This window comes from Rhinolophus ferrumequinum, chromosome X (assembly GCF_004115265.2).
Source record: "Rhinolophus ferrumequinum isolate MPI-CBG mRhiFer1 chromosome X, mRhiFer1_v1.p, whole genome shotgun sequence".
NCBI lineage: Eukaryota > Metazoa > Chordata > Mammalia > Chiroptera > Rhinolophidae > Rhinolophus > Rhinolophus ferrumequinum.
In genome coordinates this window covers 47,656,203-47,676,637 of record NC_046284.1, presented here as the reverse complement: position 1 = coordinate 47,676,637, position 20,435 = coordinate 47,656,203, and the positions used below count along the sequence as shown (strand labels likewise).

At 39.2% G+C, this 20,435-nt stretch overlaps 1 protein-coding gene across 4 annotated transcripts in view; it reads right to left on the bottom strand.

Annotated features, from left to right (window-relative positions):
- Positions 1-20,435, bottom strand: part of MORC4 (MORC family CW-type zinc finger 4) — a 74,717-nt gene that overhangs the window by 12,468 nt on the left and 41,814 nt on the right. For all 4 annotated transcript variants that reach the window (XM_033120023.1, XM_033120013.1, XM_033120042.1 and 1 more), the window contains 4 exons: positions 14,764-14,892; positions 7,112-7,180; positions 6,651-6,702; positions 5,095-5,267 (listed from right to left, as the gene is read on the bottom strand). In XM_033120023.1, the coding sequence (XP_032975914.1) occupies positions 5,095-5,267; positions 6,651-6,702; positions 7,112-7,180; positions 14,764-14,892 (423 nt within the window). The remainder of the gene's footprint in view (positions 1-5,094; positions 5,268-6,650; positions 6,703-7,111; positions 7,181-14,763; positions 14,893-20,435) is intronic.

Here is a 20,435-nt window from a genome sequence, read left to right as displayed (position 1 = left end):
TGCATATGATTTTTTTTTTCTCTTTCTGCCTTCAAGATTTTTCTCTTTGCCTTTCAACATTTTCTCTATGCTATGTCTGGCTGTGAATCTCTTTGCATTTATCCTATTTTGAGTTTGGTGAGCTTCTTGGATGTGTAGATTAATGTTTTTTAATCAAATCTGTGAGTTTTCAGGCACTATTTCTTTGAATATTTTTCTACTCCATTTCCCCCCTCTCTTCTTTTTTGTACTCCTATTTTGTATATGTTGGTGCACTTAATGGTATCCCACATCTCTGAGGCTCTGCTCATTTTTTTTATTCTTTTTTTCTCTCTGTTCTTAGCATGATCTATAACTGATATATCTCCAAGTTTGTTGATTCTTTCTTCAGCCAACTTTAATGTATTGTTGAATCCTTTTAGTGAAATTTTCATGTTATTTATTGCATTTTTCATCTCCAGAATTTCCATTTGGTTCTTTTTAAAAACAATTTTGTCCCTCTACTGATATTCTCCACTTGATGAGACATGGTCTCCTTTTGTCTTTTGAACATATTTAAAATGGCTGTTCTGAAGTCTTTGTCTACTAAATCCAACATCTGGGTCTCTTCGAGAGCAGTTTCAATTGCCTGAGTTTCTTTGTTTGTTTGTTTGCTTGTTGTTTGTTTTTTGTCTCTATGTACAAGTCACACTTTCCTGTTTCTTTGCATGTCTCATAATTTTTGTTGACAGTTGGATACTTTGGATAATATAGTACAGCAATTCTGGACACTGATCCCACTTCCCAGAAGGGTTGAGATTGCTTGGTTGTTTATTTAGTGACTTGGCTGAATTGACCCCAATGAAATCTATAGGTTGGTGCAAAAGTTATTGCTGTTTAAAAGGTTGAACTGCAAAAACCGCAATTACTTTTGCACCAACCTAATATTTCTCCCACAGAATGCAGCCTCTGATATTCCTCCTCACATTTTTCTTGCTTTTTATGGTTTACCTGGCAACCTAGGAGTCACTCCTGGGTCAGCATAAGCCATTTATTGGCCAAAGGTTGGGCCTAAGCCCTGTCAGCTAGTTAAGATTTTTACCCTTTAACACTGGATGTATGTGTGGCTTAGAGGCTGTATCACAGTTCAAGGAAGTTATGTGTCTGCCCGACATTTAGTGAGGTAGTGGATTTTCCCTCTCCAGTCACTTTTGAGAGGGCACAGCCTTGAGTATGCACACAGTCTTTCAGACCACCAGGGATATGTGTAATTTTATTTTTAAGCCTTGCTTACTAGGACATGCCCCTGGGTCAGAGCAGCTTATTGTTCAGCCAGTGGTTGGTTAGCAGTTGTACTTAAGCCCCTAGTTCCATTGAGGCACCTGCCTTTTGTTGTTTGATCTGTGTGAGGTTTGGGGACTGCTTTCAAGTCCACCTTATATCCTAGTGTGATTGCTCCAGAGGGGTGCAGCCTTGTGTTTATGCACAACCTTCCTAACCCCCAGGGTTGACCGTGATCCCAGAAGAGATCTTCTTGACTATCTTTTTCCTTGGTTCTCTCTGTTACCAAACATCCAATTACTTGGCCATTTTGCTTGTTGTAAACTTGTATTTGGAGCCATGAGTGCCCTCTTAATTGTTCTCCACCAAGATTTCCATTATTTTTTACGATGCCATTAGGAATAGAATATTCCATGATCTGTTCCACATAAAGTCAGTTATCTCAGGTAGAGATAAGGAGTTCTTCATCTTTAAAGCCTGCCTCTCTCCCTAAGTAGAACCACTGTGCAAGAGATAGGGGCAGGAACAGTGGCCAACTTCTCCCAGAGTGAAATTTTATTTTTTTTATGAAGAGGTGCCAGGATGGTTTTTAGCTTGCTCCTTCTAGGATGAACCCCTGCCCTATAAGAAAACTGAGGCTGGAGCGATAGGGGCCCAGGATTGTCAGCATGCTGTCCCTAAGTGAGTGTTTTCGCCCTGCGTGGGGGCTGCATGAAGGAAGAGAAAGCTGGCTGGGAGAAGAGAGACCCAGTCCTTCTTGGGTCTGCCTGGAATAGAGCTTCTGCAAGACAGAACTGGGAAAGATGAGAAATGTTGGAGGCCTGCCCCTCCCGGGTGAAACCACATCTCCAGACTAGGAGCTAGGGTTAGAGGGCACCCCCAACTTCTTGGCCACACCCACCTGGATTAGAGCTTGCTGCATAGTTTTCATAAAATACAGCTTGGAGAAGGATCAGAGCAGTCTATATGCTGAGATTCAATAGATTGTTTTGAATAAATGTTTCTCCATTTGCTGTATGCTCCTAGGACAATTTCCAGGAACTTGGAATGATTGGGTTTTTTTTTTAAATAATTTTTTCCAGTTAAATGATTATTTATTGGTGAAAGTGCCCACTGCACTTCTCACTTCTCCATTCTGGAAGTCTCTCTCCAAAATCATATTTTAAAATGTTAATACTGGCCCCTGAATCGACTTATTCATTTTAAAAATTGCTCTTTTCTACCTCGTGTTTGTTGTTTCAAATATTCCTTTAAACGTAGAATGTTTCTTCTTTCCTTCCACAGTTACAGTATAATTTGGATTTTTTTTTTTTTGGTTATCCTCTTAAACATGAACAAAATAGCCTTTGACATACAGCTTACTCAAAGGCTCTCTAAATATCTAAATAAATTACAGCCACTAATTCTCGCCTTTGTCCATATGCTTACGGCTACTTTAGACCTTAGTTTGTAATACTCATAGGAAACCTAGCATGCATTGGGAATACTTACATATAAAACTTTGATTACCATAAGCTCCTTCATCTTTGATTCCATCACTGCCTTAGAACACTGCCTTTCATACAGTAAGCACTCAAACATATATAGAATGAGTAAACAGAAAAGGATGATTTCCTTTAACATAAATAAGCTGTCTTTCCCTAAAAGGTTACACCTATTTCATACTGGGTGAACCTATTCTTTATTGCAGGTGCTCTCCTCCCCTTCCTAGATTTGTGAGACTCACAAAGCTGTTTCCAATGATACCTCGGGAAGCCTTACCAGGTCATATAACCCACCCCACAAAAATTTTAAAAATTCTCTTGGATCATGTAGGCTTTATTTTACCTAGAGTTAGAGAGCGGTACTACATGATCCAAGGACCCTTATCAGCTTCAGGTTTTAATAATAACAAGGGAGACCTTTGTAACTCTTAACTAAATGTATTATTCTATTAACATTGTTTTTATCAGGAAACCCTGTATATTTCACTGAACTCTTGAACACCTTCATTTTCCCTTATGAAAAGGCAGACTCTTTCCAATCACTCAGAATTGCCCTATATATGTAGCTTGAAATGACATAATCATCATTTACTGACCTTACATAAAATATAATATCAGCAATAACACCAATTATCACATATCTCTTTCGCATGAAAGAGTATTATTCTCAAATTAAAACCACACATGAACAATTAAAGTGCTTTACCTGTCTGTTATAGCCAAAACCCAACGCTGGGTACAGCAGTTCCATGAACTCACACAGAAATCTCAGATGAAGTATGCCACCCAATGGATGTACTGATATACTGCACTCATAAAATACACCCACACACATAGGTTAGTATTTGTAATCGCCTTCAGGTTACCAAAAACCAGTACAAAGAATAGAAGAAACAGTGAAGAAAAAGGGCAAGTGGTCACAGCAGGGAACGTGTAGCATTCAAGAACAATGACACCTTGATGCTCCAGTGGCAATTCTGATACATGTCTATCTCAGAGACTGAGGTAGAAAGGTAGCACTGTACTTCACAAACATACAGCACTTTACTGTACATCCCTACCAACCTACAAAGGGAGTTGAAAAACTATAGATGGGAACAGAGTAGAATTAGGCTCAAGCCCGTGAGACTGACTAGACTGTATTTCTTACCCCTTGTTGCACAGTTCAATCTTAGAAATTGCTCCATCAATATGACTCAAATTCAATCATTAGTTAATGAGTACCTCTAGATGCTTTCATACAAATTATCATTTAATTCTTTTAGAGTTTTATTAGTTTTGTTCCTAATAGCTTACTTCCTCTTGAGACTTTTTGTTCATGTTCAGAGGGGTCATGGGGTGTTTCCAATATCTACAGGGCTTAATTGTGGAAGAATCACTGAATAGGGGACTTGCACAAATGTAGAGATGTTAGTCTAGATGAGAAGCTGAAAAGACCCACCTAAGAAGCAAGAAACAAGGACAGAAATCAGTAATATGGGGGGGAAAAACAGGAGTCATTTTTACCCTATTATGTATTCCATAGCTTATATCCTACAATATGTTAAGAAGATATCCAAACTGAAGAGGGTCAATGAAAAGTTCACAACCCACTATGTATCAGTCACATTACTGATAAGTATATAAGTTTCTACTGTTAGAGAGCAACTCTACCTGCCCTATGGCTTGGCCTTGCCAGAAGAAAGAAGCATAACAGAGGGGAGAAAGCAAGTGTTAGTTAAGGATCCTGAGTTCCAGTCTCATGGTAGGCAGTACAGGGGCAATCGTATCTTTCAGTGCTTCCAATAGTCCAGATATTTAACAAAAAGAAAAAGTATGTTCTTTTCTGTTGATGAGAAGCTAGAAGATGAACAAGTAAAGCCCAAAACTAAACTCATACTAGTAATTTACTCTAGGAAACTGAACTAGAAGGCTTACTTAATGGTACACTTCTAATAGGTTTTTTGTATGTGGCCAATGTGTGCTAGGCCTATGGGGCCCCAGGGGACTTCAGGATTCCTAAACTTAAGGAGACAAACAATGCTTATCTATGTAACTTCACCTTACATTTGCACAGTACATTATTCTTTTCAGAGTTTTCATGTCCATTATTTCATTACACAGCATAATGTGAATACATAAAAGAGCACTGGTCAGATGATCACCTCAAAAAAATCATAAAAAAAGGACAGACTTGACATAGTAGCTGTAATGTTGAAAAACCTGGGGATACATGCAACACACAATTCTATTAATGTCAAATGGTGTTTCTCTTTCTGAATTCCATGTTAGGCCTTAGGAATACCATCACCATGAGAACCATACCAACTTACTTTGCAGGAAAATGGAGCCTGAGACTTACTATTAAAGACAGACTATGTTTTCTACCCACCTGGAAAACTGAAAAACGCTGGAATCCAGAGACTTAAGTTGAAGAGGTGTTCTGCTTTCTTCTCCAACAGATGGAAGCTGGCTAGGGCTATCAATTTCCTCATATCCAATTGTTTTATTATTCAATTCATCCATACCTTGAATCACAGGGATCTTCAGTGGATTAGTGAATACCTAGCAAAAAAAGAAATGATTTGTAAAAATCCCAATTTCAAACTAAACACCAGAGGATGAGTCAATCCTTTTGATGCTAGGAAAGAACACTTGGCCAAATAAAAAGAAACTGTTTCCTACACAAAACAAACAGCACACAGTAACGTACACTAGAACACTGAACCCAGGCACGTTCACTTATAACCTTATCAGCTGGTTGCCAACAGACCTCCCCAACTCACTTATTGGCTCCTAGAGTCATCCCACCCATGACATAACCCAGGCCCTCTAGTCAGTGTCTAATTCTCCCTTGTGACCCAGTTTAAGGCTGGGTTTTCACTTCTCTAAGATCTGTGATGAGGGTAGGGGCGAAGGAAAAAGCATTGCAGCATGTATCGGTGCTGGTTTTGGAGAAATGCATGCAAGACGTTAACATTTATTCATAGTATACACACACAGACACATGCATCTGGGATCTTGTGGGAGAGCCAGCTTATGAAAACAATATGAATGATGAAGGTGAAGGAATATAAAGGGGAGGTAAACTGAATGAGGACAGGGCAGTCCCAGGAAATCTCCCAGTCTCTACGTCAGACCATTAAGCCAAGACATTAGGGCACGAAACCTGAATATTCATATATGTGGGTCTCGGTAGACTGTAAGAAGAATTAATATTAAATTGCCTCTATCCTCACCAGTCTGACCAACCCTGACTGAGTGGGTGGAAGGTGAATCTAACATGCGACTAGCAGATATCTCTCTGGGAAAGAGGGTCAACAGGAAAATCATGCAAAAAGACAGGGTCGGGTGGGGGGAAGATACATGGGTGCTATGGTGGCTGTCGGGAAAGGAGTGTCCCTGAAAGGACGGCCAACCTTATTGCACCCTTCAGCGTCCGGAGCTGGGCAACCATGTCCGAGAGACAGTGCTCCTGAAAATTCAAAACAGCAGAGTCTTTATAAAGCCAGCCAGCCTGAAAGCAGGGATGGGGTAGGGGCACAAAGAACCACCCCTTCTTCCCAAAAGGAAGGAGGAAGAATCACCCCTGAATCCTGGAAGAAAGGAGACTGAGGAAAACCAGACACTCAACAGGAGCAGCCTGTATGAGGATGGAACAGAAGTCTGAAAGTTCTGTGACACTGAAGGTGACATTCACACTGTCCAGAATCAGTACTGAATCCAAGTCTGTGAAATTAATGATTTGGCTCTTCTACTTCTGGTGATCTGAACATCAGTAAGAGCAGATCAAAGCAAAATCAAAAGATTCAATGAAAAAAAAAAGACCACCAGAAGAAATGGTTCGTTATTTCTATGCAGCTTTCAAGACTGCTGCTTCCTTCAACCTATGGCCGCTGTTGCGGAAAATTCTGTGTGAGAAAAGGAAGAGGGTGGACTGTCTCTCACCTGGTGGTCCTCATTTTCCATTGGCACCTTCTTCTTCTCAACAGTTTGATCTCTAGGAGAAGATAAAAGTGCTATTTAGTTCACTTATGAAATTTCTCAGTCTGAAATGGATTACCAATTGTAGATTTACGTTATAATGTTCCTTCCAAATTAGAAATAATGTGGGCCTCACTGAGCAACAAGGGTGCCTTCCTGAACTCAGCTACCAAAGAGAGATGTCACACGCTTCATCAAAAGAGAGAGGGTCAGGAAGGGAGAGAGACTAAAGTCAAGCACTAGTTGAGACACGTAGGAGATAATTGGAAGAATAAAGAACTGGTGGAACAGCAAGGTGAGGAGCTAAATCACTGAAAACCCCAAAGGAAAAAAAATCATCTCTCTTCTCAAAACTCCCCCATCCTATTAGAAGAGTCAGGCTCCTCTACTGTATGATATAGAACACCACCTTAGGTATACTCAACTGTTTCTTAGCTTTGCTCAAGTACAGGTCTTCATCAATGAGTTCTTGTTCTTCTGGAACAGAGCACCTCCTGCAGTGCAGAGAAGACATTATCTTTTGGAAACAAAATATGCCCTTCACTTTTACCCTTTACTTTCCACCCAACTATGACAGGTTAACAACCCTCTAACATTACAGAGTCAGATTCCACCCACATCACAAAAATGTTAACCAAGGTTAACATTTACCAATCCTTATTTCAAGGCATACCATCATCTAATTATTTTTGGTGCTGTATCACCTTTCTCCCAAGACATTCAAAGTACCTGACAGCTACAAAATTCCTATGATGGTGGACAGCATGAAGCATAATCTCTATGTTTATACAGTAAAGTTCAAGCACAAGAGAGACTTGCTTAAGGTTCCACACAAAGAGAATATTGCTAGACTAGAATCTAGGTCTTTTGCTTCTCATTTACTAGAAAGCAATTCCCAAGATGCCATATAGAAGCATGAGAATCCCTAAACTAGGTGATGACACCTGAAGAAAATCAGAGGCAGCAATAAGGGACTAGGAATTTACTTCATAAAAAGAACAGAACACAGACTAACAAAGGAAAAAAAGGAGAATTCTATAAATGAAAATATTTGCTATATGTAAAGCATGAGAAGAGAATTTTAGAGGAATAAAAACTGAAAGCAGTCCTTGAAAATATAGTCAATGGTCAAAAGTAATCCTACAAATAAATAAAAATGAGTAATAATTGGAAACACTATGCTACATCCATTTTATAAGGGGGCATAGTATCCTGGAAGGCAATGTCTCCTGGACGAAGTGTAAACTGATAGGAGATATGTGACAGTGGTCATAGAAATGGCGACGTGAGGTGAGCCTCTTGAAATCCCTCCTAGAATTTCCAACAAACTGAACAACTATAATTCCTCAAAGGACTCCCTGCACAGCAGACAGGCAAGACTAAGAGACATGCAACTGAAATCATCTAAAGGTGAGCAAATTGGGTGAGCAGGGAAGGAGGGAAGCAGGAAGTGCGGAGACGCCGGCTGCACAGGAACAGACCGGAGCTCGAAGCTCCCTGTACTCCGGCGCTACCGCAGGTGAAGGAGAGGGAAGAACTCGGACTGCTAGTGCTCTGCTTATGGCCTGCAGTCCCGCCTGAGGGATCAGCATATAACACGGCTGAACCAACTGCTCACGGCAGAGACCTCAGAGCCAAGGCAGAGACCTCAGAGCCAAGACTGAGGGAAGAAGGATGAAAACGGCAGTTTAAGCCCTCACTGCCGAGAAGAGGATGGAAGCCTTGGGCTCAGAGCCCAGCCGCCCCCTCCCTACCCTCCCAGAGCTTGCCAAACCTCCACCTTCCCAGTGCTAGAAGCGGAACAGTAGCAGTGTCAGATCAAATGAACAGAATATTTGCAGTTCTTAGAACTGTGGCCCACAGCCAAGGACTCGCAGCCCAACTAGTTCTGGTGAAGGGGAGGGAGCCCTGGGAGCAGGACTGTGCTGTGCTGGTGGTTGCCGTCATTGCTCTGGGCCACCTCTCACAACCCCCACCACCCCGCCTCCACATGCTGACCTATCTGAGCAGATCCCTAAAGGGGCAAACAGAGCCGCTGAAACACACAGTCCCTGAATCAGGTGCAGGAAAAGCTTCGGAACTTCAGAAGCTCTCCACATCCCCCAACGGAGGTGGTGCCCTGAGACTCAGGCAACCTACTCACAGAGGAGAAACCCACCTTTCAGGGAATCCCCTCACAGTGTGAGAAATTGGAACAGTGCAGAGAAAATATAACACTACAGCGTGAGTGAAAATAAAAGGCTGCAGTCAGAGAGAAAATAAAAAACATTCTACCAACACCTACTGGAAAACAAAAGAAAGACCTGTTCCTATAAACCTGGTGTAGAACCCACTCCTGTAGATGCCCAGGACGAGAAATCATTCACTAACTGCCATGAATAACCAAGGTAACAAGGCAGCTCAGAAAGAAAGTGAAAAGTCTCCAGAAAAATGAACTTAAAGACATGGAAATATGTGACTTAAATGAAAGAGAATTCAAGATTGCAGTTCTGAAAAATCTCAGCGAGATGCAAGAAAACACACACTGGCAGTTTAATGAACTCAGAAACACAAACAACAAAAGGAACATTTTACTAAAGAGATTGAAATTTAAAAAAAAGAACACAATAGAATTTATGGAGATTAAGAACTCAATAGAAGAAATGAAGAATGAAATAACCAGCTTAGGTAGTAGAGTTGACCAGATGGAGAAAAGAATCAGTGACATCGAAGATAGAAATCTGGAAATGACACAGATTGCACAAGAGAGAGACTTGCGAGTTGAAAGAAATGAAAGTACTCTACAAGAACTTTCTGACTCCATCAGAAAGAGCAATATAAGAATAACGGGCATACCAGAAGGAGAAGAAAGGGAGAAGGGAACAGGGAGTATATTAAAACAGTCGATGAGAACTTCCCAAACTTGTGTAAAGAACTGGATCCTTGAGTCCAAGAAGCAAATAGAACACCTAATTACCTCAACCCCAACAGGCCTTCTCCAAGGCACATTGTATTGAAGGTGTAAAAAATTAACGACAAAGAAAGAATCCTCAAGGCAGCCAGGGAAAAGAAGATAACCATTAGGTTATCATCAGATTTTTCAGCAGAAACTCTGCAAGCCAGGAGGGAGTGGACTCAAATATTCAAGCTATTGAAAGACAGAAATGATAAGCCAAGAATAATATATCCAGCAAAAACATCCTTTAGATATGAAGGATGAATAAAGACCTTTCCAGACAAACAGAAGCGAGGGAATTTTCTAGCACACGACCTGCACTACCAGAAATAATGAAGGAGGCTATTCGACCTGAAACAAAAAACAAAAGAATACAAAACCATGAGTAGTATTACAAACAGACAGACCGAAGCAGGAAATGGCAACCTCTACACCAAATAAGACATTACACACTTAAACATAACAGACAGTGTAAAGAAGAAAAAAAAAACCTTAAAGAAACAGAAGAAAAAGCCAACTTGCTACTGCACCGCAGAAATCAACACATAGCATAAACAGAGATAATCTGTGACAACCAAAACATAAAAGGGAGGAAGAGTAAAGGTCTGAACAGGTATAAGGTAATGGAGAAAGTAAACATGCTGAAGAAATTACAATACTCTAAATATAAAACGTTCTTTTACATAAACTTGATAGTAACCACTCAAAAAAGATCCAGAACTGAAATATATAACACAATAAAAGAAGAAACGGAGGGAAATATCATAGAATACTACCACACTGAAATAATAGCAACAAAAAGGCAAAAAAACAATGGAGACACAGTCCTACCAGAAAACCAAAGATAGAATGATAGGAAATCCTCAACATCATTAATCACCCTAAATGTAAATGGACTGAACTCACCAATAAAAAGGCACAGAGTAGCAGACTGGATCAAAAAACTAAACCTAACCAAATGCTGCCTCCAAGAGATACGACAAATATAGACTCAAAGTGAAAGGGTGGAAATTGACACTCCCAGCAAATGGTATACAGAGAAAATCAGGTGTAGTCATACTGATATCAGATGAATTAGACTTCAGGATAAAAAAAAGGTAACAAGAGACAAAGATGGACAGTTCATAATGATAAAGGGGACTGAACAACAAGAAGACATAACAGTCATCAATATCTATGCCCCCAATCAGGGAGCACCGAAATATACCAAGCAACTACTAACAGAAAAAAACGGGAGAAATCGACCAAAACACAATTATACTATGGGACCTAAATACATCATTGACAGCTCTGGATGGATCATCCAAACAGAAAACAAATAATGAAATAGCAGCCCTAAATGACACATTAGATGAAATGGACGTAACTGACATTTATGGAGCACTTCATCCTAGAACATCAGCCTATACATTCTTTTCTAATCTACATGGAACATTCTCAAGCATAGACCATATGTTGAGACACAAAACTAGCCTTAGCAAATTTAAGAAGAGTGAAATCATCCGAAGTATATTCTCTGATCACAAGGCTTTGAAATTGGATAGCAACGGCAAAAAGAAAGCAGGAAAAACCACAATTATGTGGAGATTAAACAACATACTTTTAAAGAACGACTGGGTCAAAGAAGAAATAAGAAGAGAGATCAAAAGATATATAGAAACCAATGAGAATGAAAATACATCCTACCAAAATTTTTCAGATGCAGTGAAAGCAGTTTAAGAGGGAAATTTATATCATTACAGGCCTATCTGAAGAAACGAAAAATCCCAGATAAATAACCTCATGTTCTACCTTAAAGAACAAGAAAAAGAAGACCAAATGAAACCCAATGTCAGCAGAAGGAAGGAAATAACAAAAATCAGAGCAGAACTAAACGAAATAGAGAACAAAAAGACAATAGAAATATTAATGCAACAAAGAGGTGGTTCTTTGAAAAGATTAATAAAATTGAGAAACCCGTAGCTAGACTCACTAAGATAAAAAGAGAAAAGACACAAATAAACAAAATCAGAAATGAAAGGGGGGATGTTATCACGGATGCCACAGACATACAAAGGATCATCCAAGAATACTATGAAGGACTCTATGCCACCAAATTCAGTAACATAGAAGAAATGGACAAGTTCTTAGAAACACAGAGCCTTCCTAGGCTGAATCACAAAGAATTGGAAAATCTAAATAGACCAATCACCAGTAAGGAAATTGAATCAGTCATCCAAAACCTTCCCAAAAGAAAAAGTCCAGTACCAGATGGCTTCACTAGGGAATTCTACCAAACCTTCAAAGAGGATCTAATACCTATCCTCCTGAAACTCTTCCAAAGAATTAAAGAGAGACAATACTCCCTAACTCATTTTATGAGGCCAACATTACCCTGATACCAAAACCTGGTAAGGATAACAGAAAAAAAGAAAATTACAGTCCAATATATCTGATGAATACAGATGCAAAAATCCTAAACAAAATTCTAGCAAATCGAATACAACAATGTATTAAAAAGATTGCTCATCACGACCAAGTGGGGTTCATCCCAAGGGTACAAGGGTGGTCCAACATACGGAAATTGATACATGTGATGCATCACATAAACAAAAGCAAGGACAAAAATCATAACATTGTATCAGTAGATGCAGAAAAAGTGTTTGACAAGATACAACATTCATTTACGATTAAAACACTTAATAAAATGGGTATAGAAGGAAAATATCTTAACATAATAAAGGCCATATATGATAAACCCTCAGCTAATCTCGTAACTAACAGTGAAAATACTGAAGCCCTTTGCTCTACGTTCAGGAACACGACAGGGCTGTCCCCTATCACCTCTGCTTTTCAACATAGTGTTGGAAGTCCTCACCAGAGCAATCAGGCAAGAGAAAGAAATGAAAGGCATCCAAATTGGGAATGAAGAAGTTAAACTGTCACTTTCTGCAGATGACATGATGCTATATATATAGAAAACGCTAAAGACTCCACCAAAAAGTTATTAGAAACAATCAACAAATACAGTAAAGTTGCCAGCTCCAAAACCAACGTACAAAAGTCCATTGCATTCCTATATACTAACAATGAAATCTCAGAAAATGAAATTAAAAAAAAAAAAACAATTCCTTTTGAAATTGCAACAAAATGAATAAAATACCTAGGAATAAACTTAACCAAGGATGTGAAAGACCTATATACTGAAAACTATAAGACATTTTAAAAGAAATTGAAGAACACACAAAGAAATGGTAAGATATTCCGTGTTCATTGATTGGAAGAATCAGCATAGTTAAAATGGCCATATTACCAAAAGCAATATACAGATTTAATGCAATTCCCATCAAAATCCCAACGGCATTTTTTTAAAATAGAACAAAAAAATCATCAGATTTATATGGAACCACAAAAAACCCTGAATAGACAAAGCAATCCTGAGGGGGGAAAAAATGGAGGAGGTATCACACTCCCTGACTTCTGCTTGTACTACAGGACAATAATCAAAACAGTATGGTATTGGCAGAAAAACAGACACACAGACCAATGGAAGACACACATAAAAAATTACGAATAGAATTACCATATGACCCAGCAAGCCCTCTCCTGGGTATCTACCCAAAAAAATCTGAAAACATTTATGCATAAATATATACGTGCTCCAATGTTCATTGCAGCTTTATTTATGGTGGCCAAGACATGGAAACAACCAAAGTGTCCTTCGATAGATGAATGAATAAAGAAGCTGTGGTATATATACACAATGGAATACTATTTGGCCATAAGAATAGATGAAATAGTACTATTTGCAACAACATGGATGGATCTTGAGATTATAATGCTGAGCAAAATAAGCCAGACTGAAAAAGTAGAGAACCATATGATTTCACTTATACATGGTATATAAAACTGAAAACAACAAAAGAACAAGACAAACAAATGAAGAAACAAAAATCTCATAGCCACAGACAATAGTTTAGTGGTTACCAGAGGGTAAGGGGGGTGGGGGTGGTAGATGAGGGTAAAGGGGATGAAATATATGGTGATGGCAAGAAAACTGACCCTGGGTGGTGAACACACAGTGTGACATATATAGATGACGTATTATAGAATTGTACACCTGAAATCTAAGTAACTTTACTAACAATTGTGACCCCAATAAACTTTAATTAAAGAAAAAAAACTGATAGGAGATACAGGATTCAAAGGTGAGACTTCTAAGCACTCATTCCCATATTCTAATCAAAAAGTCCCAGTTACTCTCCTGTGGAGAGGTACTTAGGCACAGTTGGAGACTGGGGGAGTGCTTACTCATTACAAACCTGGATTTCATTTATTTAATTTCCTCCATTTTAAACATTTTTTCCCTAAAAAGCACACTGTTTTAGGACCTTGTTTTCTATCAGCATTTATCCCGAGGGGAAAAAATTACATCACGGCTGAAACGAAGCTAACTGAATTATTATTGTAGACCTATGTGACTACTGAGCCAAATAAAAGAAATATTTGTTAAATGGAAACAAATGCCCACAGATATGCCAGGCACAATCTAGATATTAGCTGCTACAAGGAACGTATGGTGCCTTAGGAAGACAAACATGAAAACAGCATTGAATGTACAATAGGTGCTGCAACAGATTCAGGCATAGGAAACATGAACTAAACCCTAAGTGTAAAGCCCTTGTTCTCAAACAGCTTATAATCTCTTGAAGAGACAAAGTGAATGCATGTGAAAAACATCCAAAAATACAAAACAGTATGTGAGCAAATGTCAATAATTAAGTACCTCAGGAAGCCAGAGTAAAATCACTATTGTCAACAGGAGAAGTATCACACAATACACTTAAGCTTTCAAGATGGATGTGATTTGGATAGGCAGATGGAATGCATAAAGTCACTGAAAGCCAAGTGGAATGACTGTCAAGTCATGGAGGAGGGAGTAAGGGTGGCATGTGTGGGGAACAGTGAAGCCACAGGCCTGGCTAAAGCACAGGGTGTGAGTTCAGGTACCGTGAGAAATAAGGCTGGAGAGATAGGGTGGGACCAGGTGGCACAGCGGCTTGAATGCCACGCTGAAGAGTGTAGACTTGAGATGTGAAGTGTTTTAGAATATAAAGACAAATCTGGAGCTATCTCTGGCATAATATTGAGTCCTAACCTTACCTGTACTTTGGATGGGAATTATAGTAACAAAACCATCTTGCAGGTAATGTAGACGGATCAACCTTGCCAGGAAGCTTCCTCCATTTGAGACACTCATCACACTGCACCCATGTCTGGTCAGGAATCTTTCTGAAGGAAGGAAGGAAAACAGAAGTATGACTGTGTAGCTCTGTCTTCCATCTCACATTAGAAAGGCATACCCTAAAAGTGAAAGAACATAATTTTATATATGAAATGCATTATTATTGTTATAGTCTAGGTGTCTAAAATGTACATATCTTGAACTTCACAGAAAAAATGACAGGACTATACCAGATATGGATATGAAAAATAGTACTAAATGTTATTAACATAGTGAGCTATCATTATTTATGGAGGTCAGTAATATGTATCCTGGATTCGCCTGTTCTAAGCAAGCAAGAGAATAATTTTAACTCTGAAATTAACTAGGAAAATTTTTTTTTAAAAAATTTTATGTATATCACAATATTACCAAGAAATAAAACCCATAGAATCCTTTTACCCGGTTCTATCCAATCCCACGACAAGTTTAAAATGCATTTGTGGGTGGTGGCCAGATGGCTCAGTTGGTTAGTGCACGAGCTACTAATAAGGTTGCTAGTTCAATTCCCACATGGATGGTGGGCTGTGCCCCCTGCAACTAAGATTGAAAACGGCGACTGGACTTGGAACTGATGGGACCTGGAGAAACACACTGTTCCCCAATATTCACCCCATCCAAAATTTTTTTAATAAAAATAAATAAATAAAATGCATTTGTGGGAATCACTGAAGAATCATCAAAATATCTCCCCCATTTCCCTGCAGACTCCCTACTCCTATTTTTTTTCCTTACAAAAAAGGTATTTGTTTATACTTCAAACAAAATTTTACTAGGTTGATATTCCCAAAGTTAATCTTAAAATGTAATATAAATTTGATGAAATTTCATAACTAGAAATGGTGGCTACAGTCCAACAATTGGGTTAAATTATTAAGATAAACTTCTTCCAGAGTTCTATTCTTACAACACATACCCACTCCCACCACACCACCCTCCGCCCCGCCGAGGAAGCATAATCCAGTCACCTACACGTTAGAGTGAATTTGTTTCTCTGTGAGAGGAGCTGGTCCATATATAACAGCTATAGTCAGCATCTAAGGTATGAAAGGGGTAGGAAGGGAAGGCTAGAGAAAAGAGAAGAGACACAGAAAGAGGGTAGAGGGGTACCTAGGACCAATTTGAAAAACACATAATTTAGCTTAGGGCGGGTTTTCTGGTGTTTTTTTGTTTTAAGTTTAAAGTAATCATTTATTTTAATAAAATGTAGCACTTTAACTGTATTTACTTGAAAACATAAACACTGCAATTATTTTTGTGGATTTTTGACACATTTTGGAGAAAAAACTTGAAATCAGTTAATGCAGTGAAAGGGTTGCCAATATGGTAAAGAAAGATTCCCCCGATTTACTTGTGAATCCACTTCACAAAACTGATTAAAATCATAAACATTCACAATGAAAACTATTTCAAAATATTCATTCTCTGTGGGAAAAAATTTATTTAAAAGAAAATTAATTATAAAAGAAAGGGTAATCCTTTATAAAGGGTAGCTCATTATAAAGGAAAAGTATAATGAGCTGCATTATACTTTTCATCAGATTACCCAATATTAGAAACAAAATGAAATAAACAAGTCTTCAAAGTTTTTAGGAAAAAAATATTGTGATTTTAGAATTTTCTACCAGCCAAAATAGTAACCGACTCTAAAAGCAAAATTGTTCTTTCCCCCTAAATTTTACAAAAATATTTTATTCATAGCAGCAAAAATATTGGCAACAAACTAAAGTCCAAGAAATCCAAGAAAAGAAAAATGACGTGGAATACAGGAAGTAGTGATTAATCATGATAGCAAACCACTATGGACACTTACATGCTGTGAACATATAAATTTATTTAGTCTCAAAATAAATCAATAAGATGGGTAGTGATATTATCTCCATTTAAGGTGCAGAGAACTTATGTGACTTCAACAAGTTCTCTGCTGTGGTAAGTGCCAGAGCCCAGGACTACCCAGAGCTAGAGCTACATACTCTTTTTTCTTTTTTACTTTTACAGAGTATTTATTTTAATTTTTACCTTCTGATTCCTTTTTTTCTTTCTTTCTTTCTTTTTTTTTTTTAGTTTCAGGTGCACAAAACAATGTAACAGTTCGACATTTATCATTTATATCCCTCACACAGTGACAACGCCCCTCCCCCCATCCACTATCCCTCCAACATTAGGGCGGGTTTTCCGTATATTGCATTTATCATGCTCTCATACTGACATTTCAACAGAGTGGTAGTTTCTTTTTATGTCTTAGTTCAATCTTTTTCTTATCTTTTAAAACAGTGCTGATTTTTAGGTATAAAAGTAATATAAGCTCATTAAAGGAAAACTGCAAAATACAGAAATACATAAAAAGAAAATAAAAGACACTCATAATTCTACCACTCAAATACAATGCCCACTTCTTGTTTAAAACTCTGTTTTTAAAAAGAGAATTCACACACATTTTTTGATACATAGCTTCCTATCTCCCAGCTCCAGGCTACTCCAGCCTTGTAACCTCTAAGCTCTAAGCTCAGGTCTGACCTCTGGTCTCTATGTATTTCCATACAGCCAGTGTTTTATTTAGAGCCAGAGCAGCAAAAGGCAGTTTCAGCAGTAGTGGGAGGGGAGAGGAAAGGTCATATTAGCTTTGGTTTTACATGCACATGCACAGAGGAGTCTCTTGTAGAAGCATGCCAGTATTATTCTCTTGGGACAAACGCCAGCGACAGCAACTCCCTGCCTCAGGTTATATGCAGACCATGGTAGGTACTTCCATCCAAACAGATAAGAGAGGCTTTTAGCTTGTGCTTGAAATAAACAGGTAGTTAAAGGGGCTATATCATATTCCCCTCATTGCATCCTTCCAGTAGTGTGTCAGGGTTAAGAACTTGGGAGCCCAGTTGCCTATATTTGAACCTTAGATGTACCACTTTCTACCTGTCTAACCTTGAGCAAGCTACCTAAGCTCTCAGTGTATCATTGTCTACATTTATAAAGAATTAATGATGTGTCATCAAAATGGCGCCATGAGGTGAGCCTCTAAATCACCCCTGGAATTTACAACTAATCGAACAACTATAAGTCCACAAAGGACTCCCTGCACAGCACACAGGAAAGACGACGAGGCCCACTACTGAATTCACCTAAAGGTGGGCGAATCTCGCAAGCAGGGGCGGAGGGAAGGGAGAAGTACGGAGACGGAACCAGGGGCGCAGGACACAGACCTAGTTCAGTGCTCTGAGCTCACTGTATCCCAGAACTACCTCAGCTGTGGGAGAGAGAAGAACTCGGACTGCTAGGGCTCCGCTTATGGCCCACAGGGCTGAGGGGGCAGCATATAAAACGGCTGAACCCAACGCTCGCGGCAGAGACCTCGGAGCAAAGACTGAGGGAAGAAGGCGGAAAACGGTGGTTTAAGCCCTCACTGCCCAGAAGAGAACGGCAGCCTTAGGCACTGAGACTAGCCGCACCCTCCCTACCCTCCCAGAGCTCGCCCTGCCCCCACCTGCCCGGTGCTAGCAGTGGAACAGTAGCAGTGTCACACCAAAGAACAGAATATTTGCTGTTCTGAGAACTGTGGACCACAGACACAGATTCGTAGCCCAACTAGTTACGGGAGGGAGCTGTGGAAGCAGGACAGGCTGTGGTGGTGGTCGCTGCCATTGCTCTGGGCCACCTCTCCCCACCTATCTGGGCGGATCCCTGCAGGAGTAAACAGAACTGATGAAACATACAGGCTCTGAATCTGGTGCAGGAAGAGCTTTGGAACTTCAAAAGCTCTCCGCATACCCACATGGAAACTGCACCCTGTGACCCACGTGAACTATTAACAGAGGAGAAGCCCGTCTCCCAGGGAATCCCCCCATTGGGTGAGAAACTGGAATAATGCAGAGAAAACATAGCACTACCTTGTAAGAGAGAAAAAAAAGCTGCAGTCGGAGAGAAAATAAAACATTCTACCAACAAGTACTGGAAAACAAAAGAAAGACCTCTTCCTATCAACCTGATGCAGAGCCACTCTTGTAGATGTCTAGGAAGAGAAATAATAAATCAGTAATTGCCATGAATAAGCAAAGCAACACGACAGCTCAGAAAGAAAGTGAAAAGTCTCCAGAAAAGGAACTTAAAGATATGGAAATATGTGACTTAAACGACAGAGAATTCAAGATTGCAGTTCTGAAAAAGCTCAACGAAGACGCAAGAAAACACTGAAAGGCAGTTTAATGAACTCAGAAACACAATCAAAGAACAACATGAGCATTTTACGAAAGAGATTGAAATCTTAAAAAAGAACCAAATAGAATTTCTGGACATTAAGAACTCAACAGAAGAAATTAAGAATGAAATAGCCAGCTGAGGTAGTAGAGTTCACCAGATGGAGGAAAGAATCAGTGACATTGAACATAGAAACCTGGAAATTACACAGATGGATGAAGAAAGAGACTTGAGACTTAAAAGAAATGAAAGAACTCTACAAGAACTTTCTGACTCTATCAGAAAGAGCAATATACGAATAATGGGCATACCAGAAGAGAAAGAAACAGAGAAGAGAACAGAGAATATATTGAAACAAATTGTCGATTTATTACTTCCCAAACTTGTGGACAGAACTGGATCCTCGAATCCAAGAAGCAAATAGAACATCTAATTACCTCAATCCCAACAGGCCTTTTCCAACGCACATTGTATTCAAGCTGTCTAAAATCAACGACAAAGAAAGAATCCTCAAGGCAGCCAGCGAAAAGAAGACGGTAACCTACAAAGGAAAGCCCATTAGATTATCATCAGATTTTTCAGCAGAAACTCTACAAGCCAGGAGGGAGTGGAACCAAAAATTCAAAGTATTGAAAGAGAGAAATTTTGAGCCAAGAATAATATATCCAGCAAAGATATCCTTTAGATATGAAGGAGGAATAAAGACCTTTCCAGACATACAGAAGCTGAGGGAATTTTCTAATATACGACCTGCACTACAAGAAATACTAAAGGAGGCTATTTGACCACCATCAACAGGGACAATTTGTGGCAACCAAAACATAAAAGGGGGGAGAGTAAAGGCCTGAACCGGAATATGGGAATGGAGAAAGTAAGCGTGCTGAAGAAAATGGAATACTCTAAATATCAAACTTTCTTTTACATAAACTTAAGGGTAATCACTCAAAAAAAAAAAAAATCCAGAACTGAAATATATACTGTAACAAAAGAAGAAACAGAGGGAAACATCATAGAATACCACCACACAGAAATAATAGACAACAACAAAAAGGCAAAGAAACAATGCAGACACAGCCTTACAAGAAAACTTTATGATAGAATGACAGGAAATCCTCACATATCACTAATCACCCTAAATGTAAATGGACTGAACTCACCAATAAAAAGGCCCAGAGTAGCAGATTGGATCAAAAAACTAAACCCAACCATATGCTGTCTCCATGAGACACATCTCAGCTACAAGGACAAGTGTAGACTCAAAGTGAAAGCGTGGAAATTGACACTCCAAGAAAATGGTATCCAGAGAATATCAGGTGTAGCCATACTGATATCAGATGAAACAGACTTCAGGGTGAAAAAG